Raw genomic sequence first — 13,794 nt, forward strand, 5'->3', positions numbered from 1 at the left:
GATGTTTGTATTGATTATTCTAGTCTGGTAAAGTGTTTTAAGCCCATAAATGTAAGTGAGCTGTCAATGTCCATCTCCTTCTGCAGGTTTTGTTAATAGTAGTTATCTAAACATAGATCCGACAAATGGTTGCAGGAATAGCAGTGAGTTCCCCAAAATATTATATTAATAGTTCAGTACCTGATTTAAACATATGAATGTTTCCATATTTGTGGATTGTAATTTATTAGGTTTTGTAAGTGTCACTGTAAATGTGTAGATGGTTTTACATGATAGATCTGGCCTCGGGGAAGCGCTGAGGAATGTAAATGGAGGTGGGATGAATTAGTGGATTAGAGCACCTTTCTGATGAATTGGAGGCCTCTTTATCCCCCAGCAACACCAATTAGGTGTTAGGAATTATCTCCACCTTTTCTCTCCAGCTCATCTTTTTTTGTCTTGAGGAGTAAAATTGGGGAGAATATCCAAAAAATATACTGTACACTTCTAATTCGTATAAGCACTGAGTGTACACTTCTAGGATATCAGGTTGATGTGTGAGATGTGTATAAGATCAAATGTGTCAAGAAGATCCTGTTATATGACTTATTTTCTATCCCATTACTCAGAGAGACAGAGCTTCTGCTTATACAGTATATTGGCTACAGTTCAAAAGCAAAACAGTAGATTGTTTTTTACGTAAAGACATTTATATTGTTAGAAAAGATTGAAAGTACAGTAAAAGTAAATGCTTTTCTTTTGAAATTTCTATTCATCAAAGAATCCTGAAAGAAAAAAAGTATCACCGTTTCCACAAAAATATTAAGCAGCACAACTGTTTTCAACATTGATATTAAGAAATGTTTCTTGAGAATGAAATCAGCATATAAGAGTGATTTCTGAAGGGTCATGTGACACTGAAGACTGACGGATGGACGGAAAGACCGATGGCAACTACAAAACACAACTTTTGCTGGCTGTTTGAGCAAATTAGATTTTTTTTTACCTAATTCTCTCCTTTTAGACACGGGAGAAAAACGGCGTGAATGAGAAAGCCAAAGCCAAGAAGTGGTTGACTATATCTGTTGTGCAGGTCAATGCTTGTCCTCCGTACAGACTTGCGGTCTGATTAAGCCCGTAAACCATTCAGTTTATCAGCCTCAACTCACTTTACTTTCTCTCTCTGTTCATGAATTTTTAACGGAGATTTCTTTTTTGACTGAATGTTGATCAGTTGCAGAGCCTCAAGTTGAAGTGATGAGGGACTCTATGGAAAAATCACTCCACAAACAAAGGGAACACAGGAAGGCATTTCAATAGGGCCTAATTATTTGTGTACATGCACATGTGTGTATGTGCGGTAGTCCATGCATTATGGCATGTGTACGTGTGTGTGCAATTGTCTACTGGAGCTCAAAGGAAGTGTGGAAGTCAAATCCAAATGGGGTCCAAAAGTCCACTTATTAAATTAGTGAGCTAGAAATAGAATTTCATTGTTTTATAATATTTTGTCTATATTCCTTATCTATTTATTGTAATATTTGTATTTTTTAAGACTTATGATTAGATTAGTGCCTTGCCAAAGAATTCGTACCCCTTCATTTTTTTTCACATTTTATGTTGCTGCCCTATGTTAAACTACTTTAAATTACTTTTTTTCACATCAATTTACACTCCATACACCATAATGACAAAGCAAAAAACAGATTTGTGACAACATTGCAAATTTTTTTTACATGAAAAACTGAAATGAGTACATTGTAAGTACGTATTAAGTATTTGTACCCTTAGTACTTTGAAGCAACTTTACAGCCGCAAATCTTTTTGGGTATGATGCTGCAAACTTTGCACATCTGTATTTGGCGATTTTCTGCCATTCTTCTCCTCAGATCCTCTCAAGCTCTGTTAGATTGGATGGGAACCATTGGTGGACAGCCATTTTCAGGTGTCTCCAGAGATGTTCGATTGGGTTCAAGCCCAGGTTCTGTCTAGGCCACTCAAGGGCATTTACAGAGTTGTCCATAAGCCACTCTTGCATTGTCTTAGCTGTGTGCTTAGGGTCACTGTCCAGTTTGGGAGGTGAACTTTCTGCCCTGTCTGAGGTTCTGAATGCTCCAGGCAAGGTTTTCATTAAGGCTATCTCTATATTTGCTGCATTGAGCTTTCCTTCTACCCTGACGAGTCCCCTAGTCTCTGCCGCTGAAAAACACCCCCACGGCATGATGCTTCTTCCACACACTTTACTGTTGAGATGGTATTGTGCAGGTGATGAGCAGTGCCTGGTTTTCTCCATACATGATGCTTGGAGCTGAGGTTCATCAAACCAGAGAGTTTGAGAGAGTCCTTTAGGTGCCTTTTTGCAAATTCCAAGTGGGGTTTCATGTGTCTTCACTGAGGAGAGGCTTGAGTCTGGCTACTCTGCTATAAAGCCCAGATAAGTGGATTGTTGCAGCAATGTTTGAGTTTCTCCATATATGATCATGGAGCTCAACTAGAGTGACCATCAGCTTCTTGGTCACCATTCTAACCAAGTCCCTTCTCCATTGATTCCTCAGTTTGGCAAGGAGGCCAGCTCTAAGAAGAGTCCTACTTGTTCACGTCTTCTTCCATTAAGGATTATGGAGGGTACATGATTCTGTGAACCTTCAATGCAGCAGAATTTCCCCCCAGATCTGTGTCTTGACAGAATCCTTTCTCTGAGCTCTACCGGCAGTTCTTTTGACCTCGTGGCTTGGTTTTTGCACTGATATGCATTTTCAGCTGTTAGACCTTTTAATGAGAGGTGTGTGCCTTTCCAAATCATACCCATTCAATTGAATTTGCACAGGTTAACTCCACTCAAAATGTAGTGACATCTACTTGATGTGGGGGAAAAAGCAATTTAAAGTAGTTTATTACAAGGCAGCAATATAACAAAAAGTAAAAAAAAAAAGGTATGAATACTTCCACGAGGCACTTATTTAAAATGAAGAAATATATAATTCTTAGTTGTATAAAATAATAAAGTAAAATAGTGTTTTAGGTATATATATATTTGTGTGTATATATGTGTATATATATATATATTTGCCCCAACAAATGCTATATATATATATATATATATAGCATTTGTTGGAGCTCCTGGCTTTAAAGAAGCTAGGGTCCAATCCGCTAATTGCTATTGGCTATTGTCATGTTAAGTGCCTATCTCTAAAATCACTCCAACCTTAATGGTTGCTGTCAAAAATAGAACAGTTACATAAACCTGGGCTGTCCGCCCTCATGTCGGAACATTGCCTCACAAAAAGATTTGTGCTTGATTGATGCCAGCAAAGAAATGTTGACATTTTTTTGCCAATCAACCATCAAAGACCAGGCCTGTTTGGCTGTTATCTTTGTCCTGTAAAGCTTTATTGAACTGTTGACACACAAAACGCACTTATGAACTCAATTTATTTGATACGGTGTAAAATAAAGTAAAAACAGTTATATTTTGAAACATATTCTTAAATGTATTACTCATATCATATAAGTATACTTACATTGCACACGACTGAGCAATTACTGAGCACACTTTTACATTAACTTGAGCTTACGAATGCATGTATTTATTCTCTTTACTTGACTAGTATCATAAAATACAATAGCTCATATTTCAGGATGATAGACATGTTTTATGGGAGTATGTGAATCCTTATCTTCGAAGTGTTTAAATGGATGCACAACTGATGTGTGTTGATCTACACCCTGGCTTCTGTATTCCTCAATATAACCACATACACATATAAACACACATCGAGAGGTCATTGTATGCTCTGGCACCCACATTTCTCTCCGCAAACCCTTCCTGCTCCACCTCCCTCATTAAAGATATCTATTAGATAGAGCATGGCAGGAGCTTATTGGCTGTACACATCCTCTCAGTCTCAGTCACTCACCTTTTGAAGCCTTGCTACCTGTGAAGAAGGGACAAATGCATTGGCAAGGCTAATATAACACGGCAAGGCTCTACACATTCTTACACAAGCTAGAGTGGACTAATTCTCAGGTGAATAGTACACTGATATAAGACTCCTCTATGGCTCATTAACTGCAATCTGAGGAAGGCACATATCACAGAGAGATCATGAACCACACTCTGATCCGTCTGAAGAGACGTCTTCAGATGTATTGCAGCATTCTTTATCAGTGCAATCTACCCAGATGCTAGAATTATGGGGTGTAAAAAGTAGAGAGAGATATATTTAAGTTACCGTGTCAAAATTGTACTGAACTCAAGTGTCAAGCCAGCTTTGTGAGGTTTTTCTCTTTTTATATATATAATTCTGACTTTATAACTCGCAATTGTGAGTTTATCTCATAAGTGCAAGAAATAAACTCAGAATTGTGAGATATAACTCGCAATTCTGACTTTTTTTCTTGCAATCGCGAGTTTATATCTTGTGAGATATAAACTTGTAATTGTGAGGGGGAAAAAATTGAATTGTGAGATAAAAAGTCGCAATTGCCTTTTTTATCCTTTATTTAAACTTCCATAATAAAATGCATAAATGTAAATGCTTCCACAAGAAGCAGTCTATTAGACTTGCAAGGCTCTAGGACACACCAGATGGTAAACTGAAGGGTCTATCCTGGAGCCTGTTAACTGACATTGTTAAACTTTAAATTCAGTAGCAACTGATTTTATAGTTGTTTGACTTTAGGTGTGGTGTGCAGGTAGTATACAGGTTGAATATAGACTGAACACCATCCATGTCAAGTTAGTTTGTCTTCAATGATGGTTAGAATTATTGTTTTTGGTAAATGTTGTGTGATAACTGTTGCAATCTGTTCAAAAGATGAATGGCCATAGCTGAGGCATTTTACATAGAAATATGTTTAGTCATGCTAAGCTGAAAATATGTATTTTTAAGGGCTAAATGGAATTGTAAGGAAGGAGTAAAAAAAAATTATTTACGTCCCTGCCGGCGCATCAGTGTCTTTGTGGACCACAATGGAGTCGTTTCATTCGTGGGATTGACTTGAGCATGCAGTCACCAGGCTCGATTGGGTCTTTTTCTGTATTGTTAGTTCTTGTCTTTATTTTGCTCTGACACACTGAGAAAACAGGATTTATCAGGCATGACAATCAGATTAGTTCCTCTGAACATTCCAGCATGATTTCAGGTTCCAGCTAGTTTGTTCAGGTGTATGTACTGTAACACACATACATGTGTGTACATAAAGAGAAATACTCTGGTGTCCCGCATATACTGTACAATCACTTCACATATTTTGCATGTCATCAGCAAACATGTAATAGTGCAGATTTGACCATCTGAAACTATGCAGTCAATGCTCTTATTCACTTGACTGACATGGTCGGCATGTCTCAAATGACATGTCAAACTGTCATGTGACCCCCCATACAGTGTATTTAATGTTTCTAATGTTTGAAATGTCCTTTGACACTGAATGCCCTCAGCCAGATTCCAGTGACTGTGTCCTGGCTGACATGTACTAGGGTCTCATCCTGTAACCTTTAAAATGGCATTACAAAATCTACACCCCTCTCTATGTGTAGTTTGTTTCCACTCTGCAGCACGGAGCACAAACTTCCCCCTGTGCAAAACAAACTACCTGCGCCGGGACAAGTCTCTGCAATCGCTGCTATTCAGATATCATCATTGTGTGCAGGCTCATCCTGAGGTGCTTGGCACATCTCTAGAGTCTACTGTAACACTCGCCAGAGTTATCGTGTCCTCTGGCTTGTTACGTACAGAAATCAGCAAATTAGAATGATTTCTTGTGACATGAGTAATGACTGCTCAAAATTCAGTTTGCTCATTACAGGAATAATTTACATTTTGAAATATATTAATAGAAAACTGTTATTTATAGTTTTACAGACCCCAAAGTTTTGAACAGTATACTGTCCATGTCCGTGAATGGTTAAAGTAAATGAAAGTATGGGGATGAATTTCCATTCAAATTTTAAATAGTCATAATAATTCCCATTATTTTCAGTGGTGATGGTTGTTTGATTCTCATTATTGTAACAGCATTTTTTTCTGTTTTGCAATAAATTAGTTAAATTATATTCTGCATTACAGAAATTATCTAATGTGAATTGGGGAGATATATGATTAAATGAGCTAATATAATAGATATCAGCCATGCCATGCTAACTTGTCAGGAAGTGGAATAAATAATGCTCCCAGTTTGGCTAAATTTTAACAATGGGGAAAAAGGTGGTCAAATGGGGGTTCCTTGAACTTGGACCTCAATATATCAGAATGAATATATGTTGTGGTGATACCCAAGAATCTCCCCTTTACAGAATCCCTTCTTTTTTTTCTTTTCTTTTTTTTGCATGCCGTATTTATGCATTTATGTGAAATCACTGCAGAATGAAATGCACACCTCGACTCTCCTGTTTTGACCAAAACTGTTAGTCGGTAGCTCCACAGGGTCATTATTCGTGGTCAGGTTGCTATAGAGAAACCTTTAGTCACTCATGCCAATGCCAGATGTCAATTTCAGTGGTGCCAGGTGAGGAAGTCTTGGGCTAAGGAAAATTTGAAACTTGTATTGTTCTCTGATGAGTCCACCTTCTATGTGTTTCCCACATCCGGGAGAGTTACAGTTAAGCCTCAAAGAAGCTTACCATCCTGGCTGTTGCATGCCCAGAGTGAATCACAGGGGTGGATCAGTGATGGTTTGGGCTGCAACGTCATGGCATGTTGGGTGCATCACCGCCAAGGACTACCAAACTGTGATGGACCATGTGCACCTAATGGTTCAAACACGGGGTTCCGTGTATCAGTATGATAATGCACCAATACACACAGCAAGACTTGTGACAGAATGGTTTGATGAACATGAAAGTGAAGTTGAACATCTCCCATGGCCTTTGGGGTATTTTGGAGGAACCAGTCAGAAAACATTTTCCTCCACCAGCATCACCTAGTGACCTGACCACTGCTCTGAAAGAGGAATGGCTCAAAATCCCTCTGGTCACTGTGCAGGACTTGTATCTGTCATTCCCAAGATTAATTGATGCTGTATTTGCCTCAAAAAGATAGCCTGGCTCCGCCCTCCTACGTACTTCCTCTCAATTTTCATTTTCCTTTAGTACTCCGTCTGGGTTTGCGGTATATTCTTGGGTTTTCTCCGCCAAATTTTTACTGGTCCAATCAGCGAACAGAGGGAGTGGCTGAGAACGATGACGTTGAGGTCGTGCGCTAGTTTGAGTTGTAGGGTTACATCACGACCAAACGTTAGCGATTGGTTATGACAGATCCAGAGTGGCTCTGGGCAGATCCAATAGTTTTAAACTTCAACAGAGTACCCACCTTCAAGGAAGTTAACGCTTGTCGATGGAGAGTGGCCAGACTCTCTGCACAAATGAAATGTACGAGAGTCTGGTAGGACCAGGCTATCAAAAAGAGACCCTACACCATATTAATAAATTATTGTGGTCTAAAACCAGGTGTTTCGGTTTCATTGTCCAACCCCTGTATGTGACTCTGTGTGTGTAAATGAGGGCTCAGAATGTTGATGTGCATGTTGTGAAGGGGCAGCTTCTAACAGTTCACCTGAGGCTGCTGTCATATTTACCTACACAAATGTTCTGCCCTGAACACTCCCAACACCTAGACTTACATGCAGCCATCTCAGGAATGTAGCAGAGAGCAGCTTGAGCTATAAATGCGGCCCAGTGCTATATATTATTGTTGTAAAGGTCTACAGAAAGGTCAGGCCCTCAAGGTCCCATAGATCAGTTATCAGCTTACTGTCTAACAGGCGTGTCGACCCCTTCACACCACCATTTTAAACAGCCTGGCAATTTATAAAAGAGTTTAAACAAAGCATACAAAAAATTTGAAATATGGTCTAATTGTTTTTTTTACCCCTCCATCACTCCAGAGATCTGAAGCTGGATAACATTCTTTTGGACGCTGAAGGCCACTGTAAACTGGCTGACTTTGGCATGTGCAAAGAGGGCATTCTGAACGGGGTCACGACCACCACCTTCTGCGGGACCCCTGACTACATCGCACCTGAGGTACAACTAGTAAATCATAATAGACAAAACCAGCAGCTGAGGTGTTTGACATTATTTTTAACCTCATTATTGCGTTCTTCTCGTTCAGATCCTGCAGGAGTTGGAGTACGGCCCATCGGTGGATTGGTGGGCTCTGGGTGTCCTCATGTACGAAATGATGGCCGGTCAGCCTCCGTTTGAAGCTGACAACGAGGACGACCTTTTTGAGTCCATCCTCCACGATGACGTGCTTTACCCCGTGTGGCTCAGTAAAGAAGCCGTCAGCATTCTGAAATCTGTAAGCGGCCCATTTCTTGAAATCTATTCATTTGTTTGTGTATGTGGTTTGTGGTTGGCCCATTTATCATTTCTTATTCAGCGTCTGTTCAGAATCTTTTCTCTTCCTGCAGTGCATTGAGCTCCACTATATGGTCATGCACCTGGCTGCAATTTCCCTCAGACCTCTCCAACCTTCCTCTGTTCATTTTCCTCCCTTTTGTTCCTCATTCATCCCTCTGTTCTGGTACATTTACCTCTGACTTACAAATACACTAATTTTGTGGCATATATTTGAAAAACTTTGACTGGATATTATGTGATTGCACCAAAAATTCACGAATTGCCAGAAAAGGCTTTAGCAACATAACCTGAAAGGTGTTGTAAGCTGTTTTAGCCGCTTTGCTAATTTCCACCAGACTGAATTAGACCATTCAAAGCCAAACCGCATGGCCTCTCAGCAAAACCCCTCCCCCCATGTCCTCCAACCCGATGTCAGCAAACATGCATAATGATTGACAGGCAGAGAGTGTTTCTGATTGGCTAGGTTTTTGAGTAACACTTTATAATAAGGTTGATACATAGGTATCATGAACTAACAAACAAGTTAACAACCAACATTTTTTGTATATACTGTTGCTCACAGTTTATGTTCATTATACATTTTATTGTACACGTTATTATATAACATAATTAATAACAATTATTTATCATTTTAAATACTATACATAATGGTAAATTATTTGTATTGTATCTCGACCAAATATTATCATATCCTAACAAACCATACATCAATGGAAAGCTTATTTATTCAGCTTTCAGATGATGTATACATCTCAATTTAAAAAAATTGACCCATGTGACTGGTTTTGTGGTCCAGGGTCACATATATATATATATATATATATATATATATATTTCACTTAAATGACAATTAATAGGTAATTTTCATTGCCATTTAAGTGAAATTATTGAACTTAAATATACGAGCTTGATAAAAATGATCATTCTAGAAGAAAATTTCAGATGGCACTTAGAGGCTTTTGCATCTGAACTCTTCATATATATATATTATTGTAAAGTGTTACTTTTTTGTATTTTGCTAAAAAGGTTGTTGTTTCCATTTTTATTTTTCCATTTTTGCTGTTAGAAAGACAATTGTGATTTCTTCAGGACTTTTTTCAGTGATGTCTGCCTTGCATTGCATGTGTGGAATTTCACAAAAATCGTTTACAGCTCCTTACACACACTGTTCATATTTACCACTTCTTTATGAATTATGTAAAATGACATTTATTCCCTTTCCTCAGTTCATGACAAAGAACCCGGGTAAGCGTCTGGGCTGTGTGGTGACCCAGGGGCTGGAGGAAGCCATCAAAGTCCATCCGTTCTTCAGAGAGATCGACTGGGTCCTGCTGGAGCAGAGGAGGGTCAAGCCCCCCTTTAAACCTCGCATTGTAAGCATACATGCTTTCTCATACATTGAACTCAATCCTGTAAGCTCACACATTTCTATCGAGCATGACACTTGCAATGGCAAGGTTATGGGTTCAATTCCCAGGGAAAGCAAGGACTGATAGAAATGTCCTTTATATACCTTGAATGTAATGTAAGTCACTTTGCATAAAAGTATCTGTGGCTACTCAATTTATGTAAAATGTAAATATAAATCACAAAATGCAAAATGACACGGCGTCACAACACGACTTTTTTTTTCTGCTAAATGTTCCGATACAGCATGTGCACATTGACTTTATCTCTCATGTTCCTCTGTCTTTACTGTCTGTGGTCTAGACTGAAAGTCGGATGCCACAACGGCGCTTCTCGACTTCTGCTTTCCCATGGGGGGGGGGAGGGCTGATGGTGTTGTGTGTATGCGCGCATGTGTATATGTACACAAGTGGGTGCTTTAGATCAAAAGGTCACAGAAAGGTTGAGAAAAAACGCGACCGCCACTTGCTCCCTTGCCCTCTGAGTAACTTTGAGCTGGTGTTCTGTCACCACATAGGCTTACCAGCAACTCTCTAAATTTATATACGCACATGTGGTTTTAAACTGAAAGTCTAGACAATTTCTTAGAACAGCACCTGGGTTAAAATATGATTCTTAAAGAGTTAGTTCACCCCAAAATGAAATTTCTGTCATTAATTACTCATTTCAAACAGTCAGGTTGGTCGTTCCAAACCCGTAAGACCTTCGTTCAACTTTAGAACACAAATGAAGATATTTTTTATGAAAAAAAAATTCTGAACCAGCTATAGGCAACAACGTCATTGCAACTTTTAAGGCCCATAAAGCTAGTGAAGACATTGTTAAAATAGTCCATGTGACTTCTGTGGTTCAACCTTAATGTTATGAAGCGACGAGAATACTTTTTGTGCGTAAAAAACTAACAAAAATAACAACTTTATTCAACAATTTCTTCTCTTCTACGTCATTCTCTTACGCTGTTCACGTTGTAAATACAGTGCAGTGCTTGGGTTCTACGTCAGAACGCTGGCTCATTATTGGCCGACGCTGTTCACGTGAGCATCACCACGCATGCGTGTGATGCTGACGCAGGAGTTGGCCAATACCGAGTACGGTTGAACTTTCGTTTCCAGTATTTGATCTGCTCAATGTATGTGCATAGATCGATGTTGCATGAATACAAGCCTAAATTAAATCTGCTCCTTATATAAAGTTATTGTGTTTCTTCAGAAAATGTGGATTAAACTGCAATTAATATGGATTATTTTTATGATCTTTTTGAAGCATCAAAGATTTAGTGGAATGGACTTTCAATGGAGGGACAGAAATGTATTATTTGTGTTTCGAAGATGAACAGAAGTCTTATGGGTTTTGAACGACGTGAGGATGAGTGAGCAATGCCTTTAAAGTTGAACCTCAGAAAACCTTCATACAACCATGTATCTATCTCTCTTTTGCTATAGAAAACCAAGCGCGATGTGAATAACTTCGACCAGGACTTCACTCGCGAGGATCCAGTGCTCACGCCAGTTGACGATGCAATCATCAAACAAATCAACCAGGATGAATTCAAGGGCTTCTCCTACTTCGGAGAGGAAGCTTTGTCTTAAAGCCCAACCTGGCATCTGTCAGCTTAAATAGAAGTTAAACACACCCACAAACACTCAAAAACCCACATCGCATCGCAATACATGAACACACAATCCACAGATGCGCTGAAGATGGGGCTCATACCAGACCAGAGCAGAACGGCCAGTCCCTGTGGTTCACTTCCCCTTTACTGCTGTTTTTGCTCTTTTAGTCTTCTCTATATCTCCAAAAAAGGAAAAAAAAGTACTGCATATGGATCTCATCCCAGGCCTCAACGAGTTTGACAACCAATCAGAAAACGAATGTTCTCCAGAGCCCAAGAAGGAAGGGTTGGAACGCACTACCTTAAACCAAAATTGACCATACCAATGATTGTACTACCATTTCGGACGCTGGTTGGGTTTTGGTAATCCCCTGATGGAAAGGTGGTGCCCTTGAGGAAGAATTTACCCTGCATACGTGACAATGAGACATTCTGTGCTGTGCAGTCAAATGCCTTTTTGTGTATTCAGGTGACATTTTGGGAGCAATTTTATAAAATATACAAAGACATTTGTAGTATATATATATTCCATCACAGTGTTTTCAAGGTTCATTAGGAATGATAACCTGCTGTATATGGGTTGTGTTACGAAGTGTCGGCCTGAGTAGGTGTGTGCATGACGTGTGTGTGTCCGTGTGCATGTGTTTGCATGAGTGAGAGCGAGAGGCCTTGGCCCTCCTGAAGCTCTACAGGTGTTTTCATGTTGTTTTGCAATTGCTTTTCATTTGTAAAGACTGTGGTGTGTGTGCGTGTGTGTGTGTGTGTGTGCGTGCGTGCCGTGTCCCACCGCTATGCATAAGATGGTATAGTTGTGGGAAGTTTGTACAGAACGTAACATGTACATAGTATTCGCTCCAAAAGCCTGTGAAAGCTTCTTAGAATAGGCAATTGTTTGCATGGTCTTGCAAATTGTGTCGTTATTGAGTAGCATCAGTTTATGGAAAGACAAACATGTTTTTGATATCTATGTGCAATACCCTGAACACATTTCCCCTCAATTCTTTTAGAATTTTTCCGTTTTTTTGTTTTCTCGTGTGTGCTGATTTTCTCGTGTTCCATAGGTTAAAGCTTCACCAAAGGCTTTCTTGCTCTCTCTCTCTCTCTCTCATGCTACTCTCTGCCATTCTCGTGTACATAGTTTTCTGAATTACATAAGCTGTGGAATGTAGTGGAAAATGTGTACGCTCTTAATTTATTCAATTTACATGTAGCTACGCTTCCTTTTTGTGTCAACAATTCAATCGTCCATTTTTGTTACTTTATTTCAGGCGATTAAGCCTCGTTACACACCTCCGTAGATCTTTCAAACTATTCAGTCTCGTTTAAAAATGTTGTGAACCCCCTGTATTTGAATCATTTACTTGTGCAATGTGAAAGGCTCGAAAGAAGAGGTGAACTAAACGAAAAGGGTACATTTCAGGCGTACTAATTAAAACCTTCTGGAATGTGATGACTTCTGCTTTAGCAATTCAATGGCGATCTGAAGATGCGTTTTATTGTTCTTTTAAAAGTGGTTGCTGACTTTAAATGTTTATTTCCGTCTGCAGTTTATTTTTGTTTCAAAATGTTCCATTGCTTTTTTAACCATGTCTGTGGGTTGATTATGGTAGCTAGGTCAATGTTGCCGATTGTCTTTGAAGCCTTTTCTCTCGCAGGCACCTTCCTGTCTGTCGCCCTCACTGTATCATGCCAAATGTCTCGTTCAGCTTTATTTTCTCCCGTCGTTTCCTTTTAAAGTGTAAAGGAGTTAACTTGATGTATAGGATGCATCCATGGTCTGTCTTCAAAGTCAAAACAATAAATAAACTAAGAATTACCTCTTAAAATAAGTGCAAAGATTTCTCTGGCTGAATATTGAATATTTGCGCATACAGTATTAAAATACATAAATGTTTCATATGTATGATAGTTCTGTATTACATACATCTGGTATTGGACTTTAGTTTCTGTATGGTGAAGCTTCATGTGCACAGAGGTATTTCTTTTCTGGATACACTAGCGTTATGTCATTGTAAGCATTTTACTATGTGCCAAATGTACTGTCATCTAAAGGATGTGAATGTTTTGTTTAACCTATTAAACCCTAAGATGTATGAAAAATGCTGTGTTTTGTTGTGATATGTTGAAAGAGTAGTATGTGCACACACCCATACCAAGGAAACAGAACATCAAATTGCAAAAGAAAAATATGTGAGTAGAGATTACTTGTAAGTCTAAAACTGTAATAATGTCCTCACAAATATAGTGAAACATAAAAAAATGAATTGGACATTAATTAAAAAAAAGGACATTTTAAGTGTTGTATTATTATTATTACATTTTTGAATATACAGTGTATTTTTTGTTGAATGATTCGCAAATCAGCCAAGTCATGTGTTGCTTTATATCTGCCGAAACCAACAGGTTTCTCAGAGAGTTCAACAATTCTCAC

General features: G+C 38.9%; 1 protein-coding gene across 2 annotated transcripts in view; it reads left to right on the forward strand.

Annotated features, from left to right (window-relative positions):
- The window catches only part of prkcea (protein kinase C, epsilon a), a 73,796-nt gene extending 60,338 nt beyond the window's left edge, over positions 1-13,458 (forward strand). For both annotated transcript variants that reach the window (XM_084435049.1, XM_084435050.1), the window contains exons 12-15: positions 7,867-8,005; positions 8,094-8,282; positions 9,571-9,717; positions 11,194-13,458. In XM_084435049.1, coding sequence (XP_084291175.1) covers positions 7,867-8,005; positions 8,094-8,282; positions 9,571-9,717; positions 11,194-11,340 — 622 coding nt within the window. In that variant the 3' untranslated portion in view covers positions 11,341-13,458. The remainder of the gene's footprint in view (positions 1-7,866; positions 8,006-8,093; positions 8,283-9,570; positions 9,718-11,193) is intronic.
- The last annotated feature ends 336 nt before the right edge of the window (positions 13,459-13,794 follow it).

The sequence above is a fragment of the Rutilus rutilus genome, assembly GCF_951802725.1.
Source record: "Rutilus rutilus genome assembly, chromosome: 16".
In the NCBI taxonomy this organism is placed as follows: Eukaryota; Metazoa; Chordata; class Actinopteri; order Cypriniformes; family Leuciscidae; genus Rutilus; species Rutilus rutilus.